The sequence below is a fragment of the Schistosoma haematobium genome, chromosome 7, assembly GCF_000699445.3.
Source record: "Schistosoma haematobium chromosome 7, whole genome shotgun sequence".
NCBI lineage: Eukaryota > Metazoa > Platyhelminthes > Trematoda > Strigeidida > Schistosomatidae > Schistosoma > Schistosoma haematobium.
In genome coordinates this window covers 10,118,723-10,141,029 of record NC_067202.1, presented here as the reverse complement: position 1 = coordinate 10,141,029, position 22,307 = coordinate 10,118,723, and the positions used below count along the sequence as shown (strand labels likewise).

The 22,307-nt window shown below is 35.6% G+C and overlaps 2 protein-coding genes across 3 annotated transcripts in view; both read right to left on the bottom strand.

The window, feature by feature from the left end:
• Positions 1-6,886, bottom strand: part of CRHR2 (Corticotropin-releasing factor receptor 2) — a 71,558-nt gene extending 64,672 nt beyond the window's left edge. Inside the window, exon 1 of the mRNA XM_051217956.1 lies at positions 6,644-6,886. Coding sequence (XP_051064390.1) covers positions 6,644-6,704 — 61 coding nt within the window. The 5' untranslated portion in view covers positions 6,705-6,886. The remainder of the gene's footprint in view (positions 1-6,643) is intronic.
• An 8,456-nt stretch (positions 6,887-15,342) lies between these two features.
• The window catches only part of MS3_00009576 (uncharacterized protein), a gene marked incomplete at its 5' end in the record, with an annotated part of 59,458 nt that continues 52,493 nt past the window's right edge, over positions 15,343-22,307 (bottom strand). The window contains 4 exons of one of the 2 annotated variants that reach the window (XM_051217955.1): positions 15,343-16,245; positions 18,032-18,330; positions 21,566-21,860; positions 21,995-22,187. In XM_051217955.1, coding sequence (XP_051064389.1) covers positions 21,852-21,860; positions 21,995-22,187 — 202 coding nt within the window. In that variant the 3' untranslated portion in view covers positions 15,343-16,245; positions 18,032-18,330; positions 21,566-21,851. Of the gene's footprint in view, positions 16,246-18,031; positions 22,188-22,307 lie in introns of those variants that run through there. The other variant, XM_035731716.2, reaches the window with a different exon arrangement.

Below are 22,307 nucleotides of genomic sequence, written 5' to 3'. Positions count from 1 at the left end.
CCTTCTTGTTCCTCCTTTCTTGAATCTTATCCAGTGTACCAACAGTGATCCATTCCTTGTGGTGGTGCTTCTTGTGACCCAGGACCTCATGACATGTTGAAGTGATTGCCTCTTTGATCCCCTTCCAGTTGCTCTCCACAGTAGTTCCTTCTCCATTGAGTAGATCATGAAAGGCCTGGAACTTGTTGCTGAGGTCTATCTTGAATTTGTTGAGTTTGTTAGTATCCTGGAGAAAGGCCGTATTGAACTTTTGTGATACTGTCTGCCCCGTTGTCCAGTGCTTCTTGAGTTTCAATTTCATCTTGGCGACCAGCAAGTGATGATCTGATGCTATATCAGCTCCTCTCTTGGTTCTCACGTCCTCTATAGTCCTCCTGAACGTTTTGTTGATGCAAATATGGTCGATTTGGTTTTGTGTAGAGTGATCCGGTGAAGTCCATGTGGTTTTGTGTATGCGTTTATGTGGGAATATGGTGCCGCCTATGACCAGTTTATTGAAGGCACATAGATTTGCAAATCTCTCACCGTTTTCGTTTCTTTCTCCCAGTCCGTGTCGTCCCATGACGTCTTCATATCCAGTGTTGTCCGTTCCAACCTTGGCGTTGAAATCTCCCATCAGAATGGTCAGGTCCTTTGTTGGGCACTTCTCGACTATTGACTGCAGCCTATTGTAGAATTGATCTTTAGCGTCTTCATTGTAGTCGTTGGTAGGCGCATAGCATTGGATGATGTTCATTGAAATGCCCTCTTTCTTTGTTTTAAACGAGGCTTTGATGATCCTTGGTCCATGAGATTCCCATCCTATAAGTGCATTTTGCGCTTGTTTGGACAGCATCAATGCAACTCCTTGTGTATGTGGTGCATTTTCTTCTTCATGGCCGGAGTATAACAGGAGCTCTCCTGTAGTTAGTCGTTGTTGTCCAACTTGTGTCCAATGTGTTTCACTGATCCCAAGTACCTCTAGGTTGTATCTTCTCATTTCTGCAGCAATCTGGATTATTAGTCTATTTGATAAATTTTGAAGATTATCAGAACTATTTGATGATATATTAACACAATATACTTCGAACAATCTGATCACACACAATATACTTCTTAAGAACATTTATATATAAAAAATAAAAGGTCAACTAGACTAAAAGTGAAGGGCTATAGGAAACAAGGATAATAATAATAATAATAATAATAATAATAATAATAATACAAAGATTTATGAATAAAGATAACAGGAACAATTACAATTGACTACGAAAGGTCATAGTCAAATTGGGTCATTCAATAGTTAAGATTACGATTGATTAATTGGCCTTGATGTTGGCCAGGGGAGGAGGAGTGGCTGAACATATTTCTTCTGTACGCATAGCTCCGGTTTCTTCATTCGGATGGCTACTGCTTCAGCCGTTTGAAGGACTTTCAGTCTGACCAGTTTTGGCAAAAAATTACTTACCTTATAAATAATTGAAAAAGATTGGTTTATACTGGCACTATGACCGGTTTGTACTAAATGGGCCAATATTGAGCTATTCACCTTCTTCATCAAACCTTTGTTTAACCACGCTGGAACGGAACCCATCTGCCGAGATTGTATGGATTGCCAAAATGCACAAAACGGGGGTCCCATTAAGACCTATTTTAGATATGTATAACTCTCCTTACCATACTATGGCTAAATGGCTGGTAACCGTATTGAAACCTCTACACGAAAAGCTTGTAAAATATAGTGTTGAGGATGTGTTCCAATTTGTTGATAAAATCAAAAACGCAAATACGTTGGGACTAAAGATGATGTCATTGGATGTAACATCGTTATTCACAAACGTCCCACTCATAGAGACTGTAGAATATATAGGTGAACAGCTGATAGAAAATGAAATTGAAACTACTGTCCCTTTTAGCGTCGTGAAAGAGTTATTACTCAAATGCACCATGAATGTAAATTTCAAGTTCAACGGTGAAATATATAAACAAACAGATGGTGTTGCAATGGGTTCACCACTGGGCCCTATACTAGCTGATATTTTTCTAGCCAAACTAGAAAATGGTCCACTGAAAAAGATTATTCAGAACTTCACATTTTACTGTAGATACGTGGATGACACGTTCATCCTCTGTAAAGATAATACTTCGCCGCAAGAGGTTCTTAGACGATTTAATGAAGTGCATCCAGCCATTCAGTTTACATCTGAAGAAGAGAATGATGGCCGAATAGCCTTTTTGGATGTTCTCTTGACTAGGAAAGTGGATGGATCGTTAAAAAGGAATATAAACAGAAAAAGTACTTGGACTGGGCAGTATACGAATTTCCTGAGCTTTGTACCTCTACAGTACAAACGAAATTTGATCAAAAACCTTAGCTACCGTATTCGCACTATATGTTCTGCTGATATAGTCGAACAAGAGCTTACCACCTTGCATGATACTCTCAGGGAGAACGGCAACCCTAGAAAGTTTATAATTAAATATATGGTCACGAAGGCGAAAGTAGGCGAAATACAAACAGTGAAGAAGAAATCCTTGTTCATGCGTCTACAATTCAGACGGCTGAAGCAGTAGCCATCCGAATGAAGAAACCGGAGCTATGCGTACAGAAGAAATATATTCAGCCACTCCTCCTCCCCTGGCCAACATCAAGGCCAATTAATCAATCGTAATCTTAACTATTGAATGACCCAATTTGACTATGACCTTTCGTAGTCAATTGTAATTGTCCCTGTTATCTTTATTCATAAATCTTTGTATTATTATTATTATTATTATTATTATTATTATTATTATTATTATTCGTATTATTGGTTAAGCATCATCATTAATCTCCCCTATACATGATTCATTCACTTCGCATTCATCCCTCCGTATTACGTCTTACTTATTTGATCGAATTGTAATTACACTATTATTTCTCTCTCACCCTATTTGACCCATATTTATTCTGATCATGGATCTTAAAATTTCATTTAACATATTCGCAGATTCAAGTTAACATTTTATATGAGTCATATTAACATTAACAATTTTATTGTATTTTGTTTATCACAATCCTAAATTCACATGCTCTAAACGATGTACTTTACCCTTAACTTGGCCATTTTTCGGATTAATAATTTGGATATATAATTGTAGAACCTGAAGAGTATTTATCGAAAAGAATATTCTTCGTTCAAATATTAGTCTTTTAATAATAATAGTAATAGTAATAATAACGGTAATAATAATAGTAATGTGAACACTATTGGAAACCTAATCACTCTGGATAATAGGCCGATATTACTAGGGGTAAGTTTAAGGTGAGAACAAATTGGTTTTGGATACACATAGGAGGTTTGGATTTTCGTATGGATAAGGCTTCAACAAACCTTAATATACGCCCTTTTACACTTTTATACAACACTACAAAAGCCGAGATAAGATCAATCTTATAGCCAGTTTCGATTGTATGTTTAGCAATAGAGGATGATGGATGTTTATCCTCTATTCTTATTGGATCGTTTGATTGTATTTGTTTTTGCAACCATTTTGGTACATGTTCACACATCCTAATTTTGAGATCACGATTGCTCCTCCCTAAGTATGTGTGACCGCACACACACACACACACATTTAAATTGGTAAACACAGTGGGATGTGACACAATCGTTTTCATATCTTTTAGGTTTTGGATGAAGCATGCACCTTGTTCTTTCTCTGATAATGACCTTTGCTGCACAATACATTTTGTTGATGACTGATTTATGCCTTTGTTTCAATAAAAGGCTAGTTGAATCACCTCTAGATGTATTGCGCTAATATATCATCACATAGTTCTGATAATCTTTGTCTTCTTGTTACATTATCGATATAATAAGTTAATTACATCACTTATACATTTAAACAGTTTACAATGTGAATGTTTTCTTTACTAATATGAATTTTTGTTAAAATCTGGTATAACTAACAATAGTCTAAGGAGTTTCCTATTACCTACTTAAATAATTAATCGTAAGGAAGTAAATAAGTGAATAGGTGATTGTTTTAAAAAGATTAATAATGATTTACGTTTATACTCGTCTGAAATTTAATTAATTTAAAATACACTCGATGTTGAATAAATCAGAAGATTAAGGTATTCCATTTGTTTTTGTGTAACTGTCTCTCCTGCCTCAGCTTCATTGTTAATACACTCTGTGTGTGTGTGTGTGTGTTGGTATTATTGGTTTGAAACTACGCGTTTAACTAGTCAATTGTTTTTTTGATTTCATTGGAAGGAAATCAACCAAACACAGTAATAATAAGAAAAACAAGTATTTATGTATTTATCAATCTGGGAATTTGTGGCGATTGAAGTATTTTCACAGTTGAATATGATTAATTTGTATGTCAATGACTGTCTTTGAGGTGAATTCCCGTAGTTCAAGTGGAATATTATGACAGATGGAGTTCATTTTCCTTGAATATAAAATGGTAATCATCAATAGTACTAGTAAATTCTAACCATCTCACATAAAAATAAATGTTCATTGTTTGAAGCTGGAAATGTAAACCATATGATTACAACTTCAATTGTTTTTGGTGTATCATGGTCTGTAAACTTAAAAATCCTAGGTTCATCACCTTGACAAGATCGTAAGTTCTACGGAGTCTGAAACTTAAACAATGCATTTATGAATTAATCCCTGATTATCATTGGATTCTCAGCTGATGGAAATCACTTTCATTGTAATCTATAACTTAGTTCACTCGAAAATTCGAGAGTCAATAGTGTTTTGTTCAATAAATAAATTTAAACAGAATGTGAAGAAACTTAATTTGTGTAACTTATAGAATAATATCAGAAGGGGGTTTGTGAATATTATAGTAATTTTTTAATGGTTGAGATCATGAGTCCTGGGTTCGAATCCCGTGAGCGTTATCGAGGATGCGCACTGCTGAGGAGTCCCGCAATAGGACGAATCGACTATCCAATGCTTTCAGGTTTTCCATGTTGGTCTGGCTTCAGTTGACTCATGATCTCAACTATAAAAATTATAGATTAGTGCAGAGCCGCATTAAGATGTTAATCATCTTTCATCTCATTCATTTCTTAACATATTCAATTTTAAGAAGGAATAAAATCTTGACAATACACTAATTTTTAGACATCGTCATTGAATGAACAGAGTGAACAAAAAGAAAGGAAAATTAAAAACACAAGTTCATAGAAAATCTAATCAGAACATTTTTCTCTTATTTTACATATTTAAATGAAACTTATTCTAAGTGATCTACATAAAATCGATTGTATTCAAAGTAAATTAAGACCAATTTACGTTTGCTGCTAATGAATTAGTTTATTGATATAAATATACTTTTTATGTTTTATATTCAATTGAGAGTTTTTTTTCCTATAGAGAAGAAAATACTGTACATTATATTACGCCTGGTGTATTACTATTTATATGATGATACAAATTTTGTTGAATAATGTTTGTTTTTATTTTCAATCATTTAGTTAATTACTTTGTAAAAATCAGTTGGATTTTAAGATGAACACAACATTTTATATTAACTGGAAAATTGTTGAAAACTTGAATGTACTATACATTTGTTTCGTCTTAATTCATGATCCCTAAATAGTATCTATGCAAGAGATGTATGTTTTATAATCTAAATAATATCTGTTATTATTATTATTTTTTTTGGTACAATATAGAATTCTCAGCACGAAGTATTTCAACAAGTTTCCGTTTCTTACTTCTTGGTTGATCTTGACGATAAATATAGAGTGATCGCCAGTTATAATTTAGCAGTTCAATCAATCAACATCTGAATAATGTACATTCTTTTCAATGCACATTGTCAACCATCACAATATCTCCAATTCTAAATTTTTGTAACTTGTACAGTAGAAGGTCGTAAACTCTTCATAAACGCTCAGGTAACTTGTTGAGGTATGTTGATTTCAGAAACACGTAGCCCAGATTTTTAAGCAGGCCGCCTTTATTTATTCAGTTTATGTTATTGAGTGGTGGCATATTAACATTTCAATATAGATGAACTCATAGTGAATAAGATAATTATCTTTACACAATGCTAATCCACTATATCTAACCTTGTTGTTATTACCCACTACTGATATAAATAATTTCCTTTTTGATGTGACCTTTTTTTCAATAGGACTGCTTTTATATATTATAAATTACAGAAATGCAAAACAAGGAATTCTAATTATGGCAATTTGTAAATAAGAAGTAATCACTAACTAAATAAGAATTTAGTTTGTGCTTATATGAAAAAAATTGCTTAAACGTTATTATGTAACAAATTCACTTGATATTGTTTACTTGTATCTTTTCATTGTTATTTAGAACTGCAATCGAGCAGTCTCCTATTGACATATGTGCAAACAGTGCATATTGCCTTAATATTGTCTTAATTCATAAGTATTATAAGCAAAGATGAGTAGTAATAGCGACTAGCAGTGAAATCCAGTCTGACGCACGTTTCGTCCTATTTGGGATTCGTCAGCTGGACGTGCCTGCATCATAAGAGCTGGTGTAGCTCTTCCCTACTCACAAAACGGAATTTTTCATATACCCATCTAAAGTTGACAAATAAAATTATTTTTTCTAAATATTATGAGCTAACTACGAATAGTATAAATCTTTATAAAAATTAAATTGCTACTCACCTTCAAAATAATCTGATTCATTCTTGTAAGAATTTGAGCATAATAAAATATTTGTATCCATGTTGTAATGATTTTATCCTTAATCAATCTATATAAAACTTGGTTATGTAACTATATAGTGAGAGTATATTTGATAACCATGATCAGTCTTTTTCAATGGAATCAAATATGTATTAGTTACATAAATCATACAACCAATTCTAATGTAATTTTCACATTGAATAAAATAACTATTTGAATATAATTCAACTTTCAATATCAAGCAAATGATTTAATTAATATGATATCCAGATTTTAATTCTTTCCTATATTACACAGTTTAATACGGTGTAAATTTCATTCGTCTATTGAATAACAATTCCGATTGGTTGAAAATGGGTAAAATCTTAAAAAAAATTCAACTGTATCACCATGATGAGTGTATAAACCATTTAGAAAAGATAAATATGGATATATCAAAAGAAATGAAAGTAATTCAACTCTACTGAACCGAAATTGTTGTGAGATAACCAGTAAGATCCAAATGATGAAATATAAATAATGCAACAACAACAAAAACATGAAAACCTCCGAAGTCAAACAAAAAGGTAACATAAAAAGATCCATAAAAGACAGAGGAATGCAAAAGAAGACAAAAGTGTTATGAGGAAGGAAAAAAACTTTCGGAACAATCAAACAGATGAAACTGAAAAACAAAAGAAAATGAAAGGGAAACAATAAACTAGACATTTGAAGCAAATAACATATAAAGTTTCAGACTATTAACATAACTCCGCCTGGAGTCCCTCCGGGGGCTACTGCCGGTCCCAAGCCCGGATAAAGGAGGAGGGTTGGGCATGGGGTTAGCGTCCCCATCCCGTAGAAAACTAACTCGCTAAAAAAACGCTTACCAGAAAAAATTATTCAAACCTTTTAAACTCTGCCCTGGGAGTCAGAAGATCTTCATTTAGAAGAATTATGACGCCTCATGATGAAAGCCGAATCCCTTCGGAAGTTACGAGGCCGATGCCCCTTCTGACAACCAGAGCGACCATTTATTTAGGTACATGGAATACTCGTACAATGTGGGACACCGGAAGAGCCTTCCAGATTGCTGCAGAAATGAGAAGATACAACCTAGAGGTACTTGGGATCAGTGAAACACATTGGACACAAGTTGGACAACAACGACTAACTACAGGAGAGCTCCTGTTATACTCCGGCCATGAAGAAGAAAATGCACCACATACACAAGGAGTTGCATTGATGCTGTCCAAACAAGCGCAAAATGCACTTATAGGATGGGAATCTCATGGACCAAGGATCATCAAAGCCTCGTTTAAAACAAAGAAAGAGGGCATTTCAATGAACATCATCCAATGCTATGCGCCTACCAACGACTACAATGAAGACGCTAAAGATCAATTCTACAATAGGCTGCAGTCAATAGTCGAGAAGTGCCCAACAAAGGACCTGACCATTCTGATGGGAGATTTCAACGCCAAGGTTGGAACGGACAACACTGGATATGAAGACGTCATGGGACGACACGGACTGGGAGAAAGAAACGAAAACGGTGAGAGATTTGCAAATCTATGTGCCTTCAATAAACTGGTCATAGGCGGCACCATATTCCCACATAAACGCATACACAAAACCACATGGACTTCACCGGATCACTCTACACAAAACCAAATCGACCATATTTGCATCAACAAAACGTTCAGGAGGACTATAGAGGACGTGAGAACCAAGAGAGGAGCTGATATAGCATCAGATCATCACTTGCTGGTCGCCAAGATGAAATTGAAACTCAAGAAGCACTGGACAACGGGGCAGACAGTATCACAAAAGTTCAATACGGCCTTTCTCCAGGATACTAACAAACTCAACAAATTCAAGATAGACCTCAGCAACAAGTTCCAGGCCTTTCATGATCTACTCAATGGAGAAGGAACTACTGTGGAGAGCAACTGGAAGGGGATCAAAGAGGCAATCACTTCAACATGTCATGAGGTCCTGGGTCACAAGAAGCACCACCACAAGGAATGGATCACTGTTGGTACACTGGATAAGATTCAAGAAAGGAGGAACAAGAAGGCAGCGATCAATACCAGCCGAACAAGAGCAGAAAAAGCCAAGACACAAGCTGAATACACGGAAATAAACAAACAAGTGAAGAGGAGCATCAGAACCGACAAACGTAAATATGTGGAAGATTTAGCAACGACGGCGGAAAAGGCTGCAAGAGAAGGAAACATGAGACAATTGTATGACATAACAAGGAAACTCTCTGGAAATCGACGCAAACCAGAACGACCAGTGAAAAGCAAGGAAGGCAAGGTAATCACCAACATTGAAGAGCAACAAAACAGGTGGGTAGAACACTTCAAAGAACTCTTGAATCGACCAGCCCCACTGAACCCACCCAATATCGAAGCAGCACCCACGGACCTCCCAATCAATGTTGGCCCACCAACAATTGAAGAAATCAGCATGGCCATCAGACAAATCAAGAGTGGCAAAGCAGCAGGACCGGACAACATCCCAGCAGAGGCACTAAAAGCAGACGTAGCGGCAACTGCAAGGATACTCCACATTCTCTTCAATAAGATTTGGGATGAGGAACAAGTACCAACAGACTGGAAAGAAGGACTTCTGATCAAAATACCGAAGAAAGGCGATCTCAGCAAGTGTGATAACTACAGGGGCATCACTCTTCTCTCAATACCGGGAAAAGTCTTCAACAGGATATTGTTAAACAGGATGAAGGACTGCGTAGACGCCCAACTTCGTGACCAACAGGCAGGATTCCGTAAGGATAGATCGTGTACAGACCAAATCGCAACTCTACGGATCATTGTGGAACAATCAATTGAATGGGATTCATCACTCTACATCAACTTCATTGACTACGAAAAGGCATTTGATAGCGTGGACAGACCAACACTATGGAAACTTCTTCGACACTACGGCGTGCCTCAGAAGATAGTCAATATCATACAGAACTCATATGATGGATTAAACTGCAAAATCGTGCATGGAGGACAGTTGACAAAGTCGTTCAAAGTGAAGACCGGTGTTAGGCAAGGTTGCTTACTCTCACCCTTTCTCTTTCTCCTGGTGATCGACTGGATCATGAAGACGTCAACGTCTGAAGGAAAGCGCGGGATACAATGGACATCTAAGATGCAGTTGGATGACCTAGACTTCGCAGATGATCTGGCCCTTCTATCCCAAACGCAACAACAGATGCAGGAGAAGACAAACAGTGTGGCAGCAGCCTCAGCAGCAATAGGTCTCAATATACACAAAGGGAAAAGCAGGATTCTCCGATACAACACAGAATGCACCAATCCAATCACAATTGACGGAGAAGATTTGGGAGATGTAAAAACCTTTACATATTTGGGCAGCATCATTGATGAACAGGGTGGATCTGATGAAGATGTGAAGGCGCGGATCGGCAAAGCAAGAGCAGCATATTTACAACTGAGGTACATCTGGAACTCAAAGCAACTGTCAACCAACACCAAGGTCAGGATTTTCAATACAAATGTCAACACAGTTCTACTGTATGGGGCAGAAACCTGGAGAACTACAAAAGCCATCATCCAGAAAATACAGGTGTTTATTAACAATTGTCTACGCAAAATACTTCAGATCCATTGGCCGGACACTATTAGCAACAACCTACTGTGGGAGAGAACAAACCAGATCCCAGTGGAGGAAGAAATCAGGAAGAAGCGCTGGAGGTGGATAGGACACACATTGAGGAATGCACCCAACTGCGTCACAAGACAAGCCCTCACATGGAATCCTGAAGGTCAAAGGAAAAGAGGAAGACCAAAGAACACATTACGCCGAGAAATGGAGATAGACATGAGAAAAATGAACAAGAATTGGATGGAACTAGAAAAGAAGGCCCAGGACAGAGTGGGTTGGAGAATGCTGGTCAGCGGCCTATGCTCCATTGGGAGTAACAGGCGTAAGGCTAAGACTATTAATATAAATCAAATCCCCTTCCAAATTCCTCAAGGTACATAAGCAGTCATATTATCGACGATCGTACCATTTTATCTCCCTTCTTTCATCACTCCACACGATATAAATCACTTGCCACATCCACCTCAATATGACAAATAGCAAAATCACTTCAACTCTACTGCACACAAACAACACGCCTCATACTACTTAATTCAAAATACAACTACTTATTGCATTATCACTCACAACATCATATCTATCCGCACGTCTCTCAGTGTACGCGCTGACACGTATATATGTGCACAATCATTGACTCACTCTGGAGTGTGTTATTATTAACGAAGTATGTTATATCCTCGTCGCTTATCACTTATACTTGTAAGGTCGGGGAACCATTGCTATTCTCATGAAGCGAAGTAAGAACGTTAAAACTAGTACGAATGAAGATTTATTAGCCTTAAAATGAGACGACGATCCCAGTTGAAAACACACTCATTTTATATTGATTGTATAGCTATTTTCATAATTAATTAGGATGAAATCACATATATGGAAAGTATCAAAGGTTATGACATTACGTGATGATGCATGTCATGCTGAACATAGTTCACCTTACTTTAATACAAGAATATCACACTCAAATAAATTAGTGCTGTGATGAATGAAAAACAAAAACAAATATTACTCTGAATAGTCATCATCGTGAATTAAAAAGACAAACATAAGTAATGGTAACCAAAAATCACAAAGAACCAAAATTTCATTTTGCCTTTTAATCCCATCACATCACCTCCCGTTCTTTTAACTGAATATGTAGAAACAATTTTCCGTAGAGGGTCCATTCGAAGGGTTTTTATTCGTTTTTGTAGCAAACGGAACCTTCTCGATTGGTCGCACGGTTGTGTTCCAAGTTCCTGTTGGATTTTTGTTTTGTTAGCGGATATCCAGTTAGTATATCTCCGGACAAGTTTTTCAACTCCTGAGTAGCTATAACGCTTTTAAAACCTGATTACATATGATTACTATGTCTCATTCGCATGAATTCCCCCACTTTTACTTCATACCTAACTGCTTCTGTTCTTCTGTTTACTGTTCCACTTTCTAGCTATGGTCTAGAATCGCGGAAATCCCATAACAAAACTGCTTGAGCTAGAAGAAATATTCTGGTTTTGACACGGCGCTGTTCAGTGCACTGCGGCTTTTTTATTTTCATTACGTTTGATCTTGATATCAGATTTTGTAACACAATCCGAATTGTCTACCCAAACATGCTTTTTTTCCGGTGATAGTCCGTTAATTGTCTCTGGACTTGCTGTTGAACGGTAACTTAGCAAGAATTTTTCTATGATTTCTTTTACCATCCCTTCCCCTTCCTCTTTTCGAGTAGTCGTTTTTAATGAATCACCGAAACGCTCCGCCTAACCATTTGATTGAGGGCGACATAAAGGAAACCAAACATGAGTGATACTGTTTTCTCTATGGAATTCATCAAACTGGGTTGAAGTGAGCTGTGTTCCACTATCAGAAACTATAGTATATGGTAGTCCGAAACGGCTAAACACTTCGTGAGCTTTTGTATCGTGGCGATGGTAGTCACACAGGACATTATGAAGACTTTTGGCCATTTTGAAAATCCGTCGACGATAATTAGGAATCATTCACCCTATATCAAGGCGTGCCTGGTCATGGTCGAGGCTCATCTTTAATGGGTAGTTTAGATGACTGTGCACAATTGTAGCGTCGAATTTCCGTTTCTTTAATATATTTATCGATATTTGGCCAGTATACGTAATCACGGGCTAGTGACTTCATGCGACTCATGCCAGAATGAGAATAGTATATAAGCTTCAGGCCTAATCCCGAAGATGATTAAGAGTGACAACTCGATCACCAAACTGGATGCATTTATCAATAATTAAGAGGGAGCCACTCCTTCTGTGGAACAGTTTCAAGTCTTCTGACAAACGATATGAGGAAGTTAGTGTATTAATTTACAAACTATTTGATTGTTTTGTTGAATTCTGTAAATTCTCTTGAAGTTAAATTAACAGAGTGAACAGCATTAGTGAAAATACTGAAAACGTCCTTATCTCTCAGCTTCTGATTACTAATCAATCTGGAAAGGGCATAAAAATGACCAAAACGTTTGTAGACTTATACTTGATATGAAAATTATAGCCTAGTAACGTCAATGTCTATCGATGGAGGTGGTTTTTTGTGTAAACTTGGATTCCTTTTTTGATCCGAAAATTGCTACAAATGGTTTATGGTCTGTAGACAATCTGGAACACCGACCATGGAACATTTTATGGAGCTTCTTGATTGAGAAAACCAGATAAGGTCTTTCCTTAGAAATTTGGCTATAATTACCTTCTCCTTAAAGGAGTATCCGTGAAGCATGAGAAATGACCTTCTCCGTACCATCGGGAAAAACATAAATGATTATAGCTCCAATGCTCTAATTTGGGGCGTCCGCCACTACCACAATTTCTAATTAAGGGATATAGTGGATTTATAGTAAATCAGAATAAAATATTTATTTTATTCTGTCAAACGATCTTTCGCATTTCTTTGACTCTCACCATGTCGCACCATTTAACAAACGTTGATTCAGTGGGTGTCTCAGTTTATGTAAACATAGGTCATGAGCTAGAATGATCGTAGCTTGCCAACATTTTGTGGTACTGGCATTCGACTAATCTCACTGGTATTATCTGAGTTGGTTTCACAACCGTCTTTGTCGATCACAAACTCGAGATACTTGGTGGTTTGTTTGAAGAAATTGCACTAATAATCACGTAATTGTAAGCTAGACTGTTTTAATTTTGACAGGACACTATCAAGTCTACGGAACAGTTCCTCCTCAGTAGGTCCAGTAAAAATGATGTCGTCAGTATATCATCCTTTTACCGTAAAACCCAGATGAGAGGGGATTTCGATGATTTTCCCAAAGTCGGTAAAAATTGCGGGAAGAAAATCTAATGTTATTCGGATACGAGACAAAGGATACTGTATTTCACGCCACTTTTACAACTAGCTAACACTATGCATGAAGCTCAGACTTTCGTTCTGTCTCAACAACCAGTAGTGAACGTTAAGTATAATTCTGTTTTCCTAGAGATTTCTCAACTAAACCAATCTTTAAAAATTAACGGATAACGATAGATTGGTTGTGTTAAACTTTTGAAGTTAACATAAACTTAATAATTTAATTAATTGAAACGTCTTTACAACATTTCCGATCTGTTTGCATTTATTACACATTAATACTTACTCTCCCCTGTTTTGTACTTTGTCCGAAAATTCTTGTATCATTCGATCTAGTGAAAACAATAAGGTTAGGTTTCATCTATTGAGTTAACATATAAAGTGACAAAAACTCAACTAGTTTTCAAAAACGTGACAAATATTGCGTCTTCTATCGTACAATATGTATCGCTTATCGCGTTTGCTAATAGTTCCCGCTGTTTCTGCAGCGTAAAAATACATCGTGTTTCTCTGTTCTAGCCTCCTGTTTTATTAAGACAAGGTTTTTGCTGTATCCTAACTTCATTGTTGTATGTAGCTTCAGGAAAACATACAATTCGAAGGATTCTTGGCCATACTTGGATTACACACCTTCATACAATCTGTCGTCATCTGGTTGCTTGAAGAAATATAAGTAATTTAATGACCTGTAAACGAATTTCAAGTGGAAAGTTACTATACGCTATCTTTATTTCATTTATATTCTTCTGCTATTATGTTTGAAACACCTTTCAGCAAGGCTAAAAAATCGACAGTGATGTACATTTATGATTAAATTTTTGTATTGTGGCTAGTAATAAAGTACATAATGTGCATTTAGTTTTAAATTAGTTAAGTTGTGAATTTACCTGCATCTCAAAGTTAAGTTATACTCAAAGACTCTAGTTCAATGCCTGTTGCCAAAACCCTCATCACTAAACTACTGAGTTAAGATAACCGCTAACATGTTTGACGAAAATAGCATTGATTTCTTATTCTTGAAGTCTTGTGTATGACCTTTCTTGTTGTTAAGCCATCAATTCAGATAGTCTCATTGTAAAAATCAACATAAAAACGCGTGCACACTTAGCTGGAGAGTTTTTTTTTAACAGAAACTAAAATATCATCTGTATTTTGTTGTTGTCATGATTCTAGTTATAAGCTAAGACTTTAAACTAGAAGAAATATCATGGTGCTTCCTTGAGGGATTCACTTATCAAAAAAGACTAAACAAATGGTTGGCTGAATCTCAAAAGCAACACACATGACATTAATAACAATATGCATTTATAGTTCTATTGAGTGTAATAAGCAGGTCTGCTTGCCAAGAAATCGATTAGCAATATATTAGCAACATTTATACCCTAGAACTTGAGTCGTAATAAGCCTTTTTTATAATTATGTTAACTCTTCACGAGCTTATTTCTCGTCATTAGGAAGTAATATATAGATGCCTTGTAGTGAATGGCACTATGCCAAGCCCATACGGGCTATTGTAACTTCTGGACGGACTAATATGTTCATTATTCTCAAGCCTTGTCAACTGTTTACCTATTAACCCTATTTTTACATGGACGTATACGTGTTAATTACTTATCCTATACATCACATGCCTGCAGTTTAGTTTTCCTGAATATAAATACTGTCACGCTTAATCAAAACCAGTTTCTTTACTCGCCTATCCTACTGAGCGTCATTTCTTTTCGTTTCGCTTTCTTCATTTAGTTACCCTGGTTGTCTGTTCAGATCAATAAGTGTACGAAATACACTTATTCAAATTTCATTCTCGTATTTGACTTATTTTATCCAGTTATTCTCTAACGCGTATTGAGTCAATAAAAATATACGGGGGTCGACAGCATGTATATTTCAAAAACAATCATCCAACAATTTAACTGGAATCAGACACAGGACCCCTATAGCCTTCAAGAAAGATGTAATTCGTATTTAGTCACTGAGACTAAGTGCTTAGAAAAAAATAAAGATTAATTTTCATTTGTATCCCAAGTATATTAGGAAGATTGACTTAACATCTCTTTTCATTGGTGGTAAACTGTACAAATGTAAAACCGAAATATTAACTATTCTCCAGCACATCTAGTGCCGAAATTACCAGAAAATAGGAATTTTAACAGGCTAGTAATTGTAATCATTATTTTATTGAATGTGCATTGGGAAGCCGCTTCTGATGCTACTGCCATATTGATGAACATGGTTTCATAAAACAGAAAGTAAGATAAAATAAGCAACACAGACAAAGTTAGAAACAGTGAAATAATGCACAGAAGTAATATCGACATTTACACAATTTACAAGTCGTTTACAGGAAATTACATTCACAATGACAACACTTGTTTTTCATTCTAGAATTGACTTTCATTCGTACCGAATTTCCGTCTTTTTTCAAAAAAAGACATGAACTACTTAATTATTTCAAGTAAATAGATTAGAATAATGAAAAATAGATGAGCGTTAGAGTTCCGAACTGCTACTACTAACGCCTCTCCATCAGTTGCCACGGTAAATCATATGTCATTGTATTCGAACAAGCCATTTGTGAGCATCTGAACCTTGAGAGTGAACATCCCGCTTACGATTGCTTTCCATCATATATTGTAGCATTAGTTGGTCTGTAACGAATAAAACCATGTATCAAATGTAATGATTTTAATGCTATTTAGAATTTTAAATTTAATTAATCAATCAAGGGAAAAATGCCCAAGTTTATCTGTAACACGTAATTTGAAAAATAAAACCCTGTTTCAAAGAACAAACAATCAAACATTAATTTATCACTCTCAATGAATCAGTTTGCTGTAAATTAATATAATACACGATTATTTCAGACACCTTGAGATCATCAACATGTATTTTATAGAAATGAGGCCACCAAATAGTTTTACAATAAATGATAGACTTTTTGGTGACAAATTGTAGTCGTAGGAAATGAAATTCAAATCTCAAGAATTCTTGTACTTAGTTTATTTTTAAACCACGAATTGAAATCACCCCATTCAATTGCTCTACTGAACATCTGCTGAGATACAAAATTACAATAGCCAGTGACTGAATAGTAATCAGCGACTTGCTATTTGTAACTATACAGTTGGTCGGCTTGATATAGTAATGTTAGATAGTTATTGTGTAATAAGTTATGCAATCACCAGTTTCATTGACATCTGAAATCATTCCACCCCTGAAATTTTTTATGACGTTACGTACGGAATCGAACTAATAATCTGGTTTATTTGTTTGTGCATATTTTATTTGGTACGCTGTACTTATTAAGAGTGCTAAATCTTTGAGCAGAATACTAAGATGATCTGCTATACACTGGGGTTAGTATGTAAGTTATCAAATAATATTGAATGATGTAAAATTAACCATTATGAGTATGAGTGATATCGAAGTTAGTACTTGATCATATTTTTCAGGTATACTTATCTTAATCTTCATTACCAAAAATCTGATAGTAAGAAAACATAAGATCATATTTTACTAACAAAGCTGGTTTGACATTCATACCGGCTTATATTGTGAACTACTTTGTAATTTTATACAACAGAGATATTGTAGGAAACCATAGCTTCATAATATCACATGAGCTAATGTCGGTCCATGACAAAAACTGTCTGGATACTGAAATAATCTTTTCATATCACCTAACTAACCATCCATTTTCAAATATGTTTTTTTCAGGAAGATTCTGTAAAGTGACGTTGTATAGTTTCAAACAGCCACATGGGAAGTTTAATTATGATTTAAATACAACATATCAATTCTTAATAATCTCGATAAGAATTGTCAGCTTAAAACAATACCAGAGACATAACTTGAGTTTATTTATTTACAGGTGGGAACATAATGAAAATAACTGAATCAATGAATTACAAATAGATTCATACTGAATACCTTACACTGCATTCATCATATGTTTAAATATCAATTACAATTTCTAATTTTCAAATAAATGATTTCGAACTATGTAAAAGTAGTTTTACTATCATTCTTATTAAAATCGGAGAGTAGTTTTGTGAATATTATAGTAATTTAATTGTTGAATTCATGAGTTAATCAAAGCTAGACCATAATGGAAAACCTGGAAGCACTGGACGGTGATGATCAGTGGAGTTAAACCGAGTCAGTTGTGAGATAGTAACTCAATGATGACATTGGTGGACATTGGCGCAATTTCGTGGATTGGTTGAAGCTAGACATTAACACTGTTGGTCCAGAGGTTAGGCGTTCGCACGCGAGACTGATAAGTCCTGAGTTCTAATCTCGCGAGGCGGGGTCGTAAATGCACACTACTGAGGAGTCCTATACTAAGACGAAACGGCTGTCTAGTGCTTCCAGGTTTTCTATGGTTGTCTAGCTTCAATTGACTCATGAATTTTTGATAATTAATTCACTTACCTGATGCATATTGTGGAATGTTATTATGTATTATTTTTGTATGATAAATAAGATCTTTAATCACAGTAAAGAAATCGTTAGAATTTTTTTGTACAATTAGTAATAAATTAGGAAATAATAATAATAATAATAGAACTTTTATTTCAAGAAGATTCAACCAATCATAATATTCTAAATCAGTATGAAATTGATTTGAACTAAATTGTACAGTTGGTGCTTTCATCATCATCATCGTCATATTCATTGGATATTGTGATTGATATTGATTTAATTGTTCCATTGATGCACAATTATAGAAACTGGTATGATTAGTGAATTTTTCATTGGAAAAAAGGGGAAATAATTGATGAAATTCATTTTTATCATTATTAACATAAGTTTGATGCTAAATTGACTACATATTCTTGTATTGAATTACTTACTTACTTACTTACGCCTGTTACTCCCAATGGAGCATAGGCCGCTGACCAGCAATCTCCGACCGACTTTGTCCTGGGCCTTCCTTTCCAGTTCTAGCCAATTCTTGTTCATTTTTCTCATGTCTGTCCCCATTTCTCTTGCTCTTTTCCCTTGGCCTTGAGGATTCCATGTGAGGGCTTGTCTTGTGACGCAGTTGGGTGCATTCCTCAATGTGTGTCCTATCCACCTCCAGCGCTTCTTCCTGATTTCTTTCTCCACTGGGATCTGGTTTGTTCTCTCCCACAATAGGTTGTTGCCGATAGTGTTTGGCCAACCGATCCGAAGTATTTTGCGAAGATAACTGTTAATAAACACTTGTATCTTCTGGATGATGGCTTTCGTAGTTCTCCGAATCCCCGCCCCATACAGTAGAACTGTGTTGACATTTGTATTGAAAATCCTGATCTTGGTGTTGGTTAACAGACAGTTGTTTTGAGTTCCAGATGTTCGTCAGTCGTGAACATGCTGCTCTTACTTTGCTGATCCACACCTTCACGTCTGCATAAGATCCACCGTGTTCATCAATGATGCCTAGATATGTAAAGGTGTTTACATCTTCCAAAGCTTCTCCGTCAAGTGTGATTTGATTGGTGCATGATGTGTTGTATGGGAGAATCTTGCTTTTCCCTAGAGGAGTTGGAAAACCCTCATTCAAACCAATGGTGCCCATGGGCTTCAGGATCCTGAGTGAACAAATGGCGTATGAACCAATCGTTGGTCACTGGCTATTATGGGACGGCATCTCCTTACGTTGCTCCAGTGTCTTGTAGTTTAAACTTTTAGGTCAAGGGCTCGGGATGTGGCTCCCTAAGAAAACCGCTTGTTTCGGTTCGCACCCGGGCAGTATCTCAGCCCTCATAAAAATCGAATGATTTATGTGACGCATAACTATTTGGTGCCTTCTTGTACCACTGTTTATTTGTTTATATAAATAAATGAATAAAACATCATAAGAAGCGCTTTCACAGGTTAATCATCAAAGCACTCTTCAACGTAAATATAAGTTCAGTTTACCTGAATAGTACTAGTGAATGCCACACACGAAAAACCGAAATTATAATACAGGTTGCAAATCAATATATACAAATAAGTTGAAATTACATCTGTTTAGTGTTTTTTAAAAAAAACTTTTGTGGGATCTGTAACGGTTATTTAATAATTCTTGGAATCCCTCTTTCGATAAAATCATTTCGCTTTCACAAATTATGTTATTTTCTATACATAAAGTCCACTCGTAAGAAGTTGTAGATGGTCGGTAGTGGAATTGAGTTCATACGGTTACTGCAAATCCATATATCAGTCACAGCCAATGCGAAAACAGTTCATTGTGTCCATTTATGATAAGCTAATATAATCAGTTGGTCATCCACAAGCATCATGAAATCTGGCACAATTGTCCATCTGTTAAGGTTGACAAGTCACAACACAACAGTGAGATGTGTTGGTCAAGCCAAATGTCAAGGTAGGGGAAATAGTAACATTACCAATAGTAGTAAACAAGATTTCTTATTAAAAAAAATACTTGATTCAAGAAAAAAGAATGAATCTACTGGATAAAAAAATACCGTAATTTTAAAACGAAAGATCCGAGGGATGACAAATAGTGAATGGATCCCAACCATTATGACAAAATCTGAACTACGTCGTCCAACGTCTCCAAGTATTGCTTACTACAGTCTTGCACGCTTAACGAAGAGCATAAAAAATATGTCGTGTTAAAATCAGTTTACTCGAAAATAATTACAAGTAGGTTTATTGAATGAATGAAGTTGCTTAGTTCTGTGTGTTAAAAGACTTATAGCAACTATCCTACAACCAATTTCGAGTATGGTTAATCTTAGTTAAGCCTTTTTTTATTAACTAACTTAATAGACAATGTTATTTCAACAGTAACAATTCGCATATTTCGTTGTACCGTTATGACCACTAGATCACATGACAGACTCGGGCTAAAATGTTGATTTCTTAAATATCACTTCATGGTTCATCCTCTTCCCCATGTATATATGTACTCAAATCCTATTATTAGCTTCTGCTTTGCGTTGTTGTGCCTTTATGCAATTCGACTATAAATTTGCTTATGTATTCGTTCGCACACACATATTCACCTCACTGCTTCAAATTCGCTTGATGTGCTTATAGCTTTGTGATGTGCGCTATCCGCTAATAAACTGTAGTTGCCGCTTCTCATTGCCTTCTAATTTCAAATACCGTTGAGATTTATATTATGACGGTTATCGAAGTGATCGATTAACGAAGCAAAGCCATTACAGATTTTATCAGAGTTCCGTTTATTTCATTTTAGTCAACGTGATACTAATTTTTTCGGATTTCGTATTATAAGCTTACTCTAATATTAACTTATTTAAATGTTAGATGTTAGATTAATGTTAGATTAATAACGATACAATCAGAAATGTCAGGCTGTTCGAAGGAATCAGTAGGAAGCTTTAAAATTATGTTTTAAACTAGGTGACATCACTTCAGCAAAGCATGACCTGTAATCATGACGTAATTTACTCTACTCATTGGATTTAAACCAGGTTATCTGATTTCACAATCAAAGATTGTACCATTTAGCTTTCAGGAATAATTTTTTGAATTACCCACTTAGAAATTTAATCAGTTATATAATATACCCTTGTAGGCCAGGGTAATTTTACATTGGTTTTTGGGAGAACTAGACACCATCCAGACGTTCACGTGACAACCCAAACAGATCAGCTCACTCCCGTTTAACAGGAGAGCGAGACACCGCCCAGGCTTAACACGAACAGTACAGTTCAATCCCGCTTCACAAGAGAACCAGACACCGTATAGGCTTTAACTCTACAATCTGTATAGTACAGCTCAATCCTATGGCGCGACCACACAGGTACCAAACGTCCTGATGAACCATGGAAATTCAACCAGTTGGACTTAAATTATATAATAGAGTTCCATTTAAGTAAGCATTTTACTCAATTCAATAATTAAGTAAAAGAGCAATGGTTGTATTTATAAAAGACTGATTATTCAAAAGTTGAACAACAAATCAGTGTCTTGTGCAGAAAAAAAAGAAAAATTAGAACTTACTTTGTTAGATTTTGTATAATTTTCGTTATATGGTATTCTAACTAAAGCGATATCGTCTGCATCATTTATTTGTTGTTGTTGTTGTTGTTCCTGATTATGATGAGGAATATTTTGATTAGGGGATAGAATAGCAGCTATTTGAGAATTATCTTGATGTATTCTAGCCAATTGTTCATTCATTGTTTGATGTAAAGAAATAGATTGAGGAATAGAGAATTTCGGTATTATACAGTGGTTTATAGATGAACAAATTGTTGAACTGGAATTGTGGTGTAAATTCGATGAATTAAGATAACTGGAAAGTTTCAAATAGTCAATAAATGAAGATGAAGTTAATGGAACTGTTATGAATGAAGATGATGGTAGTGAAGATATATCATAAGGATGTTGATGGTATGGTAAAGATGAAAAAAACTCTGTATGACTCACTTTTGAAATATTTGTTGGTTGAATCAATTTTGTTGATTCCTTTGATAACTTTTTATGTGCAGAAAAACATGTTTTATTAATTAAATTTCCAAGGGATCTACTACTAGTTGAATGTGCATTACTGGTAGTTGACACACTAGGTTTTATCAGGACAGGACGTGAAATAGTAATGTGAACAGGATGCTGAGACATTCTAGATTTCATGTGAAATGAAAAAAAAAACAGAATAAATGTTAAAGAAGCTGGTAATTTTTAATAAAAGATATTTGAAGTATGAATTTACACCAGGCGAGACTGTAATTTATGGACGAAC